Below are 14,841 nucleotides of genomic sequence, written 5' to 3' on the forward strand. Positions count from 1 at the left end.
CAAATGATTCCTTCCACCACTCGCCCGGTGGCCATATGTCCTCACAAGGGTGGTCCACCATCGGGCATGAAAGCCCTTCTGTCAAGGGAAGGAACCCATTTTCTCCTGGGGCTCATCCACCTTTCAAGAGAATAGTTTCACCAACCGCCAAAGAAAACCCTGTTCCGTCATGGGGGCAAAGGCCAGCCACCACGGGAAACGCATCAGAAGATGCCTCTTCCCGGCCACCTTCTTCACCTCGGCCAACAGCACATAATCCATTTGCAAGCCGGAGCAATCTGTCATCCTCTAGTTTAGGATCAGTCAATAGCCTAAGAACGGATGTCCCTTTCAGCCGTTCGTTATTTCATGTGCCCCCTCAATACGACACAGAAGAGTTCTGGGATTCTACTCCCAATACAACTTCTGGAAGATTTGTCTCAACGGGGTTCCATAACCCCACCACTAGCCATCGGGAAGCCCCTCCGTCCCGTCAACCGTCCCTCAGGCATTTTGGACCACCTCCGATCCCAGATCCCATGCAGCTGTCAAGGAGAATGGGTCGTTCAGCTGCGGAAGCTCACGGGCGGCTTCCCCAGGCATGGAACAGGCAGCCAGAGCCGCCAACCAAAGCTGTGAAACCGTTAATGAGAGAGCAGTTTATGCGGCAGTTTGGCCACCAGTCCCCTGTTTTATCTGCCAGGAACAGCCCTCACCTGTACCCCCGGCAAGGAAGCCGTAGGGTCACTATCAGAGAGTCGCCGGCAGACCTGTCTCCTCACGCCCAGCCTCTCATGGATGCCAATGGATCGACAGAAGCACGGTGGATGCAACAGCAGCAGTGGGATTACGCGCCTGAAAGCAGAATGCCAGCACCCTGGAATCCCTCAGCCAAGATGGGAGCTGCCGGAAGTCTGAGAAGCATTTCAAGTTTGAACCAGCCTCCAAGTCCCACTCCTAGCGCCCGGAAGGCCTTCCTCCAGCGCATCGGTCAGCCTCTGGCTGGGATGGCACAGGCTGCTTCCTCCACCAGGCGGACTCTTGCGGAAACGTTGGGTCACCTGGAAGATGAGAATCCATACCGGGCACAGTTTGGTCAGGCACCCGGACCTTCGCCAGGCTTTTCCAGGCGCCACTTCCCGCAGGACTTTCCTTCCGCTGCTCCGTCGCTGAAGCAAATGGGAGAGGCAGCCTACACTCGGTCACCCAGTCCGAAAATGGGGCATAAAGTCCCGGGCGGGAATTTGTCCTACGCCGTTTCTGGCGGCTTGCCTGGCCACTTGGGAAGACCCAATCTGAGCCCCATGTCCCAAAGAGCAGTTTCGTTCCAAGGGCCCCATGCCATGGGACGAGGGAACCCCTCCTTCGCGGGTTCCTCGCCCTTTCACGATCAATACAACAGACCGAGAAGACCAGGCTCTCCCCGTTTGCCAGCTGAGATGCTAGAACCGGACATGGAAGACGGTATGGGCAGATACGCGGTTGTGATGCCCCAGATCCAACGGATGGGCTCTTCTTTCAGGAGAAGATCCCGTATGCAAAAGGACCCCTGGTCCGACTACCACACGGTCAGCGTCCACGAAATGCCAAATGAATGGGGCTCGGAGAAGCTCTACCAGAGCCCTCCTGCAGAGAGTTTTAACCAACGGCCGTCTCGCCGAGGTGGAGAAAGCAGCGTGTTCTGGTACCTGACACGTGGATCGTCGGCGCGCAACAAGGAATATGGTGGAGCGAACAAGAATTGGCAGAGTAAGGTAATTGAAGGAGTCCCGGTCAATTTGATGATGGGGGAGGGGCAGTCTGGGATCCAATTAGGCAGGAGGAGGAACCACTTGGATCTGCTTTCAAAGAGGTTCCCTACAACCGGATCATATTCATCCACTAGACCAGCCACGTTGGCCTGTCTAGCTCAGTATTACTGATGCTGACTGGCAGCCGTGGCTCCCCAGGGTTTCCGGCAGGAGTCTTTCCTGCCCTACTTGGAGACGCTGGGGATCGAACCCGAGGCCTTCTGCTTCCAAAGTAGGTGCTCTACCGCTAGTTCCAGCCTCTTCTCCTTTAATCATAGCCGTAACTGATGCCTACTCTGAATAAAGAAAAGAAACGTGGCGTGTTTGTGAGAGGCCCCTGCAACCCGCCATAACGAAAGAGCTGTATGTAAATTTAGGGACCTGATCTCTGACATGGAGCTGGCTTGGAACAGGAGGAGAGTATTAATTAGAGAGAAGCTGACTCCCGCGGCCTTGAGCAGAGCGGCGTTCCAAGCCCAGCCTGGTATGTGAAGCGCTTATCTTTTGATGAGTATTTGCTTACCGTTCTGCCGGTGCCTTTCGACTCAAACTGACGGCAGGGCGCTACCACGCATGGATCCACAAGGCTCTCCAAGGTAGAAGGAACGAGGATGTGTAGGAAGATAGCCGGGGTGGTGTAATGGTGGAAGTGTTGGATTTGGCAGGCCTGAGTTCAAATCCCCCTTTCTGCTCTGGAGCTTACTGGGCGACCGTGGGCTAGTTGCTCCCTCTCATCCTAGCGAAACTGACGGGCTGGTTGTGAATGGGGTGGGGAGGAGAATGATCCATGCCTCCCCACGCATCTTGGAGGAAGGGTGGGATAAAAATGTAAACAACCCAGTGGAGTCTGGGGGGGGGGGTCCAGTTTCAATGGGGCTGTGAACCCATTCTGGATTTCAGTCAGAATTGGGAAGAAGTTGAAAGGTGCTATCCAAAGTGCTGAACCCTATCCACAAAATGGGTTCAGCACCTTGGAGAGGTCCTTTAGAGTCCTGCCTGTTTCTGAATGGAACCTAGAATGAATGCACAGCCCCACCGAAATCGGCGCCCCCAGCCTCCACTGAATCAAACAAAGACGGCTGGGTGTTTCCACCTGGGTCCAGGCTGGGCTGCTGTAGGTGGGCGGCTCACATAATCCAGCATTCATAGAATCATAGCGTTATAGCCACCTTTCCCAACCTGGTACCTTCCAAACTTTTGGGACTTCCAACTCCTATCAGCCGCAGTCAGCATGGCCAATGATCAAGAATCCTGGGAGTTGTAGTCCAAAGCACCTGGAGGGCAACAGTTTGGGGAAGGCTACATTGTAGAGTTAGGAGGGTCCTTAGAGGTCATCTAGTCCAGCCTCCTGCTCAGTGTGGCCCCATGATTCAAACAAATCCTACAAATACAAAACTAATGTGGTTAGTTGGTGGTTTATTGTGCCTGAACATGTCAAGGTCATATGCTGACTTTAAATTAGGGTTTGTTGTTGACTTATGAATCCTATCTTATTTGGGTGCAAAAATGCATAATCCTGGGATCGAGCAAGACACAAACAATCCTTTCCTGGTTTATTTACCTGCTGGCATGAAGGGGGGGACAAATGGGTTGCATGCACTAGCATGTAGCTCATTCATATCGTGGTTTATTAAACCAGGATTCCTGTCTTATCATTATGGTTGAATTCAGCTGATGTGCTATTTTATTATTATAAGCCAGTTTGAGAACTGACATTACAAGCGGGATATAAATAACTAATAAATAAATACAAAATTACTCCACATGTTACTGTGGGTCAAGCATATGTTGTTAGCATCCTTTGTCATAAAAAGCCCTGATGTTCAGAAACATACCTCTGAGCATGTGCTGATCTTCTTGTCTTATTCTTCAAATTTATAGATGCAGTCCGTCCAGAACTTGCAATCCATGAGCCAAGGAGATAAAGGCGTGGAAGACATGACCCAGCTGGAGTAAGTGGCAATTGTATGGGGTGATTCGTCATGAGGGCCAGAAATTTGTTGACGCCCAACGTCCACCTGCAAATGTGGACAATCCCAGATTAAGTATGTGAATGGCTAGAACCTCAAAGACAACCTTTGGTAACCTGGTGCCATCCAGGTATGTGGGACTACAACACCCATCATTCCCAGGCCACCATGGCCATTCCGCGCTGGCTAGGGATTATGGATGTTTCAACACAACGCATCCGGAGGACACCAGGTTGGGGATGGTTGCTCAGAGGGATACGTTGAATGTCAGTGGGCAGCTATTAAATGCAATTGCCAGAATTCTCACGTGTATGATTGAAAAGCGGAGAAATACTCTGCCACTCTTGGCTTTGCCAAATTCATCTGGAATTCACCAACATCACCAAATTCTGGCCATCTATTGTGAAAGATGTATATCTGGGGGTCCCCAACACGGTATCCAGGGGCAGTGTGTCCACAGATACTTCTCTTAGCATCTGCTAGGCACCATGTCCTCTCTAATTTTATTTAATTTCTTAAACTTCTTTGTAAGTAATAATAATTGGAAGTAGTCTGGATTATGGACATAAGAAGAGCCCTTCTGGATCAGACCCAAGGGTGTCTAGTCCAGCACTGTGTTCACACAGTGGCTGACCAGGAAACCCACAAGTAGGACTTGAATATAACAGCTAGGGTGACCCTATGAAAAAGAGGACTGGGCTCCTGTATCTTCAACAGTTGCATAGAAAAGGGAATTTCAGCAGGTGTCATTTGTATGCGTGCAGCACCTGGCAAAACTCCCTCTTCATCACAACAGCTAAAGCTGCAGGAGCCCTGCCCATTTTTGTATCCGGTTAATAAGGCAGGGTTCCTGCAGCTTTGAGAAGCCTCGTGTGGCGCAGAGCGGTAAAGCAGCAGTTTCTGCAGCTGAAACTCTCCCCACGGCCTGAGTTCGATCCCAGCGGAAGCTGGTTTCAGGCAGCCGGCTCAGGTCGACTCAGCCTTCCATCCTCCCGAGGTCAGTAAAATGAGTACCCAGTTAGCTGGAGTAAAAGTAGTAACGGCTGGGGAAGGCAACGGCAAACCACCCCGCTATAAGGCCTGCCAAGAAAACGTCAGTGAAAGCTGGTGTCCCTCCAAGAGTCAGTAATGACTCAGTGCTTGCATGAGAGATTCCTTTCCTTTCCTTTCCTCCTGCAGCTTTAACTGTTGTGATGAGGAGGGAATTTCACCAGGTGTGGCACGCATACAGAGGAGACTATGTCAATTTATGATAAGGTTAACTGTACGCAAGCTATTAAAGACCTTATAACAAATTTACTGACAGCAGCGAGATTCAACTAGTTCAAAATATGGCAGCCAGGTTGGTCACGGGTACATGTTATAATATGTATATAATATGTTACATATTATAATATGTACCGGAGTTGAGTGTATTACCCCAACAGTAAAATCACTCCACTGGCTGCCAGTTAGTTTCCAGGCAAAGTTCAAAGTGTTGGTCATTACCTTTAAAGCCCTAAATGGTTTGGGTCCAGGTTACTTGCGGGATCGCCTTCTCCCATATAGTCCGCCCCACACACTCAGGTCCTCTGGGGTGAACTTACTTCAGTCAGCTGAAACTAGGCTGACATCAGTTTCCCAGAGGACCTTTTCTTCTGTCGCCCCCAGATTGTGGAACGGCCTGCCGGAGGAGATTCGTAACATTAACTCTCTGTGTGATTTTAAGGCAGCTTTAAAGACTAGCCTTTCCCGGCAGGCCTATCCAGATCAATGTAAAATCAAGAATTTTTAAGAAGTATTGATTCCTGTTCTAATGTTGTTCCCCGCCTCGATCCAAAGGGAGAGGCGGGTAAGAAATAAATAAATATATTATTATTGTTATTATTATTATTATTGATATTTCAAAAATGGAAGAGTCAAGGTGATTATCAAATTATTTATATTTATTACATTTGTATACCACCCCCATAGCTAGAGCTCTCTGGGCAGTTTACAGAAATTCTAAAATTGAGATAAAAACGAGTATACAAAATTTAAAATTCTAAAACGCAGAACATACATACATAAAGCATTAAAAACCGTTAAAAATAAACATGTGGGTGATTAAGAAGAAGAATGGTACAAGGAAGTATGGGATATTGCTATTAATGATAAGTTAACATGTTGCATTAAAGTTAAAAGAGGATCATTGAATCGAAATGATTTTGAAGAGATGCAGAGATTATTTGTAGAGTTTGTTTTAATAAAGGGGGAGGGATGTACACCTTCACAAGAGTCATTACAATTTTGGAAAATAGAATAATGGTCCCGGGGGTGGGGTGCACTTATTATTATCATTATTGTTAATATAATTTACTGTTATTATTATTTTTGTTTATGTGTAAGATTAATTTGATGTCTGTTATACAATGTTAAAATTTAAATAAAATTAAAAAACAAAGAAAAAAATCAAATGACACCTGCTGAAATTCCCCTTTCGATACAACTGTTAAAGATATAGGAGTCCTGTCCTCCTTTTCACATGGACGCCGTAGTAACAGCACCCTCCCACCCATGTTCCCCAGCAACTGGTGTGCAGAGGCAATATACTAGAGGTAGTATATGGCCAGCAAGACTAGTAGCCATTCATTGATGGCCTTCTCTTCCATGAATATGCCGAACCCCCTTTTAGAGCCATCCAAATTGGTCGCCATCACTACATCCAGTATTACGGGAGGCGGAGGGAATCTCTTCCTATCCACATGCTGCCTGCCGCAAATGAGACGGTGCCTTCCGTGCCGTCTTCCTTTGGGTTTAAGAGCGTGGCCTTGTGTTTGGAAGATCAGAGCTCACGACTGAGGTTGAAATCCAGCTAGATGACCTGTCGTCGTTGGTGGAGAATCCAGGCCTTCGCGTCCACCTTTGGAGAAACGTTTCCCATATGTTTCTGATATTGTACAAGCAGCGGAAGTCATATACAACAGTTTATTGCAGTCAATAGACCATTCCAGCAAATTAAAATTTTACATACAAGCAAACTGAACATACCATTAACTATTACAAATCAAGCGATCATAGAAGATCTAAAAGAAATGGCCAGGTTCAAAAACTTGGCCACTTGCTCAGTGATTGATTTGTCTATATTACAAAGTAAAAGACATGTTAAGGAATTCAGTTGGGTGACCAGGATAAGATTGTAAAATAGGGTTCAGAAGATCGTTTCTAGCCCCTAGATAAAATCTACAAAACACTAAAACATGAGATACAGTTTCCACTTCACTATTGTTACAGGGGCAGCGTCTATTGGGCACTGGAATTTTATTAAATCTGCCCTCCAGAAGTTTGGAGGGAAGGACATTGAGTCTGGCTAATGAAAATGCTCTCCTGTATTTAGGAATAGTCAGCCAGCGTAAATAAGGCATCCCGTCTTTACAAAAAGAGGCTGGTAGTCCTAGGGACAGGGGGGAACATGGGCCCCGTGCTGCACTCTGAAGGACTTGACAGCGGAAGTCAATTAAATTCATTTGTCCTTCCATCACCCACCAACGAGTTATTGGGTTTCGGCAGCCATCTCCCAGCCCGGTGCCCTCCTGTTGGGTTGGACTACAATCCCCATTATTCCCAGCCAGTATGACCAATGGAATTGTGGGAAGTTCCGTCCACCCCATCTAATGGGCCACAAGTTGGCGAAAGCTGGTTCACGGCATAGACTTCATTTTTTTAAAAAAACTGCTGCCAGGTCTCCATTTTCTCCTTCCTCTCTGCAGGGACCTCCACGAAAGCGTCGTTCTTCGCAACATCAGAAGGAGATTTGACCAGGGACTAATTTATGTAAGTTTCAGGCTGCAGCGATTTCGCTTTTTTCGTTTGTTTACTTCCAGTGCTTATCAACAACTGTTCTGCTAGAGAAGCAGCCAGCGCATTGTGTTGGGGACGTAGCGTCAGGTTTGACCCTGGGTTCAAATCCCCACTCAGCCGCTAAGTTCGCTTGGGTGACCTTGAGCCAGCCTTCACCCTCCTCACAGGGTTGTTGTGATGACAGAACTGGGGTGGTGGATGGGAAAAACCATGAACGTCACTTCACACCCCTTAAAGGAAGGTGGAATAAAAATGAAACAGTCGGGTCTGGAAACAAAGCCCTATGAAGAGAGTCTGAAAGAACTGGGCATGTTTAGCCTGGAGAAGAGAAGATAGAGGGGAGACATGAGAGCACTCCTCAAATACTTGAAAGGTTGTCACACAGAGGAGGGCCAGGATCTCTTCTCGATCCTCCCAGAGTGCAGGACACAGAATAACGGGCTCAAGTTAAAGGAAGCCAGATTCCAGCTGGACATCAGGAAAAACTTCCTGACTGTTAGAGCAGTACGACAATGGAACCAGTTACCTCGGGAGGTGGTGGGCTCTCCCACGCTAGAGGCCTTCAAGAGGCAGCTGGACAACCATCTGTCAGGGATGCTTTAGGGTGGATTCCTGCATTGAGCAGGGGGTTGGACTCGATGGCCTTATAGGCCCCTTCCAACTGTACTATTCTATGATTCTATGATTCTATTCCTTTGTTTTATTTATTTATTGACTAACAAATCCATACATAAATAAGATATGGGTAGGGGAAGACAGTGTTTGGTACGAAGAGAAACTAGTCTATCATTCTTTGCTCCAGTACATTCTCGTCTTGCTTTTTGCAGGTTGCGTAGGTAAAACATGGAACTTACCCGTGAGTAAGCACCCGATTCTTCCACAACATGCAGTAACCAGGGGTGCCTACCCACGAGTAACTCTGCTGTTGGGGAGAGATCCACTTAACTTGACTGTGGCTCAGTTCAGACAACGCGTTAGTCAACGCAGTGTGGAAACTCCACTCAATGGTTGAGTTTTTAGGGGGTTCTTCCACACACACAACTTGTTCTAACTCTGCCATTGTGTGAATGTGGGCTACCATGGAGTTGAGTAAAATCCATCGTGATGTTTGACAGTTCCTCCCCCTCTCTCCTCCCCCGGTCCTCCCGAGGGTATCCCATCAGACATTGCTGGGGGGGGGGAACAATCCAGGCTGCTCTCCTAGAGGGGCACTCACTCCTTTCACTGTTCTTGCCAGGGAACTCTGTAGCCAGTGGGCAAAGTCAACGCAACAGAAAACTTCATGGAGCTCACAACACAACGATTGAGCAGGAACTCTCCTCTGTACAGCGTGGATATTCTATGTGGAGTTTTCCCACCAAACAGCACATTTCTCAATGGAGGAGCAACAACTCCGCCATGGAGTTCTAAAACCACTGTTAAGAAATGTGTTGTCTGAACTGAGCTCTGTGTCTGAGGTGTGAAGGTCCAGACTTCAGAGCTTATTTCCTTTCTCTGAACTTCCTTCTCTATTCCAGACCTACATAGGCAGCATCTTAGTGTCTGTGAACCCTTACAAAATGTACAACATCTACGGGACGGACCACGTGCTGCAGTACGAAGGAAAAGCATTGGGGGAGAACCCACCGTAAGTTTCTGCTACTTACAGGCCGGATCTGAAGGCGAGAGCCGGAGTATCCCTCCATTCCAGAGAAATAAAGCAAATCTTACCTTTCAATTTTTTTTAAAAAAAAGAATATGTTCCCAGTCCTCATGTTTGCAAAGATATTCTTGAAAATGCGTCTGCTTCCTGAAATCTCAGCTGCCAAGGGATGGCTGAACAACTCACAAAGCTGCCTTCATAAGACCACTGGTCCATGTAGCTCAATAGGGCAGGGACTAGTGTTTAGGGCCCTTCTCATGGGTGGAAAGGAAAATAAAGGCCAGTTTGATACAGGTGTTTCCCATATCCCAATTTGCTGTTTGGCTGTCCCCCAGAAATGCTTGCCCCCACTCCCAGAACACTTTGGTTCCTTCTGTCATTTCAAGCTTGCTGGAATGTTAGCCGGACTCACGCCTCTCCTTGACCGTGAGGGTGATGTACGTTTCATCTAACTCCGTTTGAATCCACTTTTTACAATCCTCTTTTTCCTTTTCTTTGCAGGCATTTGTTCGCAATCACAAATATTGCCTACAGCAAGCTGAGAGATGCCAAACTCAATCAGTGTATTATTATCAGGTGAGTTTGCAGCTGCGACGCTCACAAGGGCTGCGTGCTCTAACCACGACGGCTAAACCTGCCCTGGCCTACGTCGGGAGCCTCGCCTCGTCGAGTTGCTTCAGAGAAGGGATGAGTTTTCTCGTTCTCCTAAAACGCTGCCCCTTTGGTTGCTCCTAGTGGCGAAAGCGGCTCCGGCAAAACGGAAGCTACCAAGCTGATCCTACGATACCTGGCAGCGATCAACAAGAAACATTCTGCGACACAGCAGGTACAACGGCGCCGCTGAAGGCAGCCGACCCGGTTAAAGATCTGGGCTGACTTAAGGCACGGATCCGATCCCTTTGATGGAGAGCTACGAGGGGTGGGCTAAGTGGCTGAGACTTCCTGAGCCTTTTTTAATCCCTGAACTATTGCACATTGCTTCCCAACCTCTGGTGTCGTCTCCTTCCCTGGGCTGTTGTGTCGCTCTGCTTCCCTTGTGGGCTTCCATAGATCGAGGTATGGAGCAGATGTGTGCAGTGCCGGCGTTGGGCTTGATTTAATGGCGTGGAACCAGACGTGGGCGGGACATCACGTGGATTGGTCCATTGACACTAGTCTCCTACTTGTCTTGGACCAATCAGGGCTTACTCCTGAGCAGCTCCACCCTCCCCATCCCTTTGTGGTTGGGTTAGAGACCCCCAGAACAAATTCCCCCATATTTGGATCACTGAGAATCAAGGATCAATTGCTGCTCAAGATAGGTCAGAAGGGTGGTCATGGGCGTTCCTCTTTGGGTCCAGGAGTGCACAACTGGAAGAGCACAAAGGGGGGTCCCAAGGAGAGGACCCCACCTTTTCTTCCATTGGACACCTCCAGACATAGCGTTGAAAGTCGGCTGCAAGACCGGTTCCATCCGTCTTACTCTCCTACTTGACTTGGCCCAGCCTTCCCCAACCTGGTGCCCTCCAGATGTGTTGGACAGCAGCTCTCCACCATTCCCAGCCAACGGTGGGCTTCTGCAGTCCAACGCAGCTGGAGAGCACCAGGTTGGGGAAGGCTGTCTTGAACCCATGGGGATGCACCTGGACGACTGATGTGTCCTCCTGCAGAGTGCAGGAAGGCCGACATAAAAGCCCACCCAGTGACCTGTGGCTCAGGGGTTGAGCCACCACGTGGGGGTGAGTCCTGTGCACGTTGCCTGTGCGCCACCTCTGTGCCGTCCACCCTGTGCTTCCTCATAAGCTCTGCAGCTGCAACTCGGCAGCAGATGCTTTGATCCTTTTGCTGCGAAATTTGTGCAGCTCTGCAGCCTTGACGGAAGCCCTCTTGGCACGGCTCAGATGTACCCAGGTGAGCCTGTGAGTGATGATCTAACCTACCTTAGAGGTGGCACTGGTTGTCACTCACCTATTTAAGTTCCTTCCACACTAAACCTTTTCTCCAGAATCACCATCTGCCGTTCACTGATTTTTTTTATAGAGCATCTGGACAATATGGCTTTCAGCCTCTCATTCTCTAGTCTCTGGGTTCTCCTCCTGTCCCTTTTTCAGACTTGATTTTTGGCTATGTAAATATGTGTGTGTGTGTGCATGTGTGCACGCGTGCTTCTGCAAGCCACATGACATCAAAAGTGGCATAAATCCAGGATGACGTTTGTCACGGAGAACTGCCCCATGACTTGACAGAGCAAGCAGTCGTCCTCTGGTGCGATCAGACACACATTCGAAGGCTGGTCTCTCCAGTGGGTTGATTTGCCCGCTAACTGGAAGGCCATTTCCATCCTGCTCCTGATCACTGTGGTGCCTGGAGGCCGTGTGGGGTGTGTGTGTGTTTTAAATCCCCACCCTCATTGGTGCATGGCCATGTGTTTCTGTCTGCTTTTGTATTTCACTTGATCTGCTCGCGTCAGATTCTTGAAGCGACTCCTCTGCTGGAATCCTTCGGAAATGCCAAGACTGTGCGGAACGACAACTCCAGCAGGTTTGGGAAATTTGTGGAAATCTTTCTGGAGGAGTAAGTAAACACACACCTGTGTCTTTCTGTTGTTTTAGAATCATAGAATAGTAGAGTTGGAAGGGGCCTATAAGGCTATCGAGTCCAGCCCCCTGGTCAATGCAGGAATCCACCCTAAAGCATCTCTGACGGATAGCAGTCCAGCTGTCTCTAGAAGGCTTCCAGTGTGGGAGAGCCCATGACCTCCCTAGTTCCACTGTCATACCGTTCTAACTGTCAGGAAGTTTTTCCTGATGTCCAGCTGGAATCTGGCTTCCTTTAACTTGAGCCCATTATTCCGTGCCCTGCACTCTGGGAAGATCGAGAAGAGATCCTGGCCCTCCTCGGTGTGACAGCCTTTCAAGTCCTTGAAGAGTGCTGTCATGTCTCTCCTCAGTCTTCTCTTCTCCAGGCTAAACATGCCCAGTCCTTTCAGTCTCTCCTCCTAGGGCCTTTGTTTCCAGACAAAGGGTCGAGAAGATCTGGGCCACTTTGTGGCCGTATCTGACCCCAGTCCCTTTCCTCCCCCTTGGTTTCCTAGAGGCTCTGAATCTAAGGAAATTAAATAGCTTGGACAATAAAAGAGGCCAAGTGAGATAAAATGCAGGAATTCACCTGATCCTTATCTTTTGTCCCTTATCCTTCAGCATGCATGTCTTAAGCCCCCACCCCCAAACCTACTTGAACCTGAAGGCCCTCTTCGGAGGCCCTTCTCAATGGCAGAGCAAATAGTCAGCATGCTGAAGGTCTCCATGTAGGGCGAGGAAAGCATCCTGCCTGAAACCTTGAGAGCTGTTGCTGCCGGTCAGTGTCGACAATACTGGGCAAGATGGGCCAAAGATCTGACTCTGTCTGAGGCAGAGAAGGGCTTACGTAGCTCAGTGGCAGAAGAGGCACTGAATCTGATGACCTTTTGGGTGCAATCCTGATCACACTTACCAAGGAGTAAGCCCCATTGGGCACGGTGGGGCTCCCTTCGGTGTCAGCATGCGTACAGTTGTGCTGTTTATGTTTACGTCTGTAATGCTGGTTTTGTGCTGTTGTGTTTTGGGAGGCTGGATCTATATTATTAAATCAGCCTTCCTCAGCCTGGTTGCAACGGCCATACTGGCTGGGGTGGTGGGAGTTGTATTCTAAGATATCTGGAGGGCACCAGGTTGAGGAAGGTTGATAAAAATTACTAATTCCACAGATACACTTCCCCGCCCCTCCCTGCCCTGCAAAAATCCTTTACTCTGTCTTTGTGCTAATTCGTGGTGCAGTTTTGGAAGGTCATTGGAATCTCAGGAGGTTTCTGTTCCTTTCAGCACTAATAATATATAGATGGGGGGGGGGGGTTTAATGAATCATAGAATAGCAGAGTTGGAAGGGGCCTACAAGGCCATTGAGTCCAACCCCCTGCTCAATGCAGGAATCCACCCTAAAGCATCCCTGACAGGTGGTTGTCCAGCTGCCTCTTGAAGGCCTCTAGTGTGGGGGAGCCCACAACCTCCCTAGGTAACTGGTTCCATTGTCATACTGCTCTAACAGTCAGGCAGTTTTTCCTGATGTCCAGCCGGAATCTGGCTTCCTGTCACTTGAGCCCATTGTTCCGTGTCCTGCACTCTGGTAGGATCATAGAATCATAGAATAGCAGAGTTGGAAGGGGCCTACAAGGCCATCCAGTCCAACCCCCTGCTCAATGCAGGAATCCACCCTAAAGCATCCCCGACAGATGGTTGTCCTGCTGCCTCTTGAAGGCCTCTAGTGTGGGAGAGCCCACAACCTCCCTAGGTAACTGATTCCATTGTCGTACTGCTCTAACAGTCAGGCAGTTTTTCCTGATGTCCAGCCTTCAAGATGAGTGTGGCCAAGTGTTGAGGTCCTTTTCTGAAGCCCTGCTGTAGGTGCCTCTGCCTTCAATGATGAGGCTGAAGGTGACGGTAGAAAGGGCCTTTTCGGTGGTGGCACTGTCAAATCATCTCCCCAAGGATGCTCACCTGGCGTCAAATCTCATGTCCCTCCAGTGGCAGACGAAGACCTTTTCATTTACCCAGTTCTTTTATAATGTTTATTAGATCTGTTTTAACACCACAACTGCTGTTTTATTCAGCTTTGTTGCTTTTCAACATATTCTGTATTGTGTTCTTTGCTGATTGCCCAACCATAGTTTGCCATTAAACCAGGATCCTGTAAAAAGGCATTCATATGGTTTGCTGCAAATTAAAAAGAGAAGTTTCTCATTTCCTCTGGTTGCCTGCAAAGGAAGCGGGAGGGAAGGAGCACATGAGCCTGAGATACGACGTGATTTGTTCTTGTAAAGATAAATCATGGTGTGGTGTAGCAGTTAGAGTTTGGGACTGGGACTGATCTGGGTTCTGGTCCCCCCTTGGTCATGAAGCTCACTGTGTGGCTTTGGGCCGGTCTCTGAATCTCCGTCTAACGTACCTCACAGGGTTGTTGTGAGGATAAAATGGAGAGGATCATGTATTCTCCCTTGGGCCCGGATGATGGCCTGCACTTGTGCCGAGTTGTTCCATGGAAGAAGTCCAATGCAAATCCTATTTTTGTCTCCCTAGCAATGGGTTGATTTGTGGTGCCATTACCTCACAGTACCTTCTGGAGAAATCGAGGGTCGTCTTTCAGGTGAGGCCATGCACTTCTCTTTCCCCCTTCTATTAGAAGCATATTTTTAAAAGGGAAAGAATAACAGGAATAGAACAATTAGCAATACCACCAGGGCCAGACCAATGGTGAGAGAAATTATTAATTATTTTGTTTGTTTACTACCATGGGCTGCCATTTTGGATTTTTTGTTGTTGTTGCAAGGGCCCATAATCGTACTGGTGCTGATGCCTGTCTCCTTATATAGGCCAAAAATGAACGAAACTACCATATCTTTTATGAGATGCTGGCAGGCCTCCCTGCTCAGCAGAAGCGGAAATTCTGTCTTCAAGAAGCAGAAACTTACTATTACCTGAACCAGGTATGGTCCTGTCCAGAGGGATGGCCGAGAAATTTGTTCAATTCACATTTCAATGCAAACATATCAATTTTGCACTTCCCGAACCGAAATATAAAACAGAATGCAGCTTGCTGCAAAAATCTTTACGTTTCCAAAGTTTGCAAT

General features: G+C 48.3%; 1 protein-coding gene across 1 annotated transcript in view; it reads left to right on the top strand.

Moving 5' to 3' along the window:
* Nucleotides 1–14,841, top strand: part of MYO15A (myosin XVA) — a 94,991-nt gene that overhangs the window by 2,350 nt on the left and 77,800 nt on the right. Inside the window, exons 3-12 of the mRNA XM_063143496.1 lie at nucleotides 683–1,733; nucleotides 3,651–3,721; nucleotides 7,468–7,531; nucleotides 9,076–9,185; nucleotides 9,702–9,776; nucleotides 9,936–10,026; nucleotides 10,251–10,256; nucleotides 11,650–11,753; nucleotides 14,291–14,357; nucleotides 14,584–14,697. Of these exons, the coding sequence (XP_062999566.1) occupies nucleotides 683–1,733; nucleotides 3,651–3,721; nucleotides 7,468–7,531; nucleotides 9,076–9,185; nucleotides 9,702–9,776; nucleotides 9,936–10,026; nucleotides 10,251–10,256; nucleotides 11,650–11,753; nucleotides 14,291–14,357; nucleotides 14,584–14,697 (1,753 nt within the window). The remainder of the gene's footprint in view (nucleotides 1–682; nucleotides 1,734–3,650; nucleotides 3,722–7,467; nucleotides 7,532–9,075; nucleotides 9,186–9,701; nucleotides 9,777–9,935; nucleotides 10,027–10,250; nucleotides 10,257–11,649; nucleotides 11,754–14,290; nucleotides 14,358–14,583; nucleotides 14,698–14,841) is intronic.

Source organism: Elgaria multicarinata, chromosome 17 (genome assembly GCF_023053635.1).
Source record: "Elgaria multicarinata webbii isolate HBS135686 ecotype San Diego chromosome 17, rElgMul1.1.pri, whole genome shotgun sequence".
NCBI classification, from domain to species: Eukaryota; Metazoa; Chordata; class Lepidosauria; order Squamata; family Anguidae; genus Elgaria; species Elgaria multicarinata.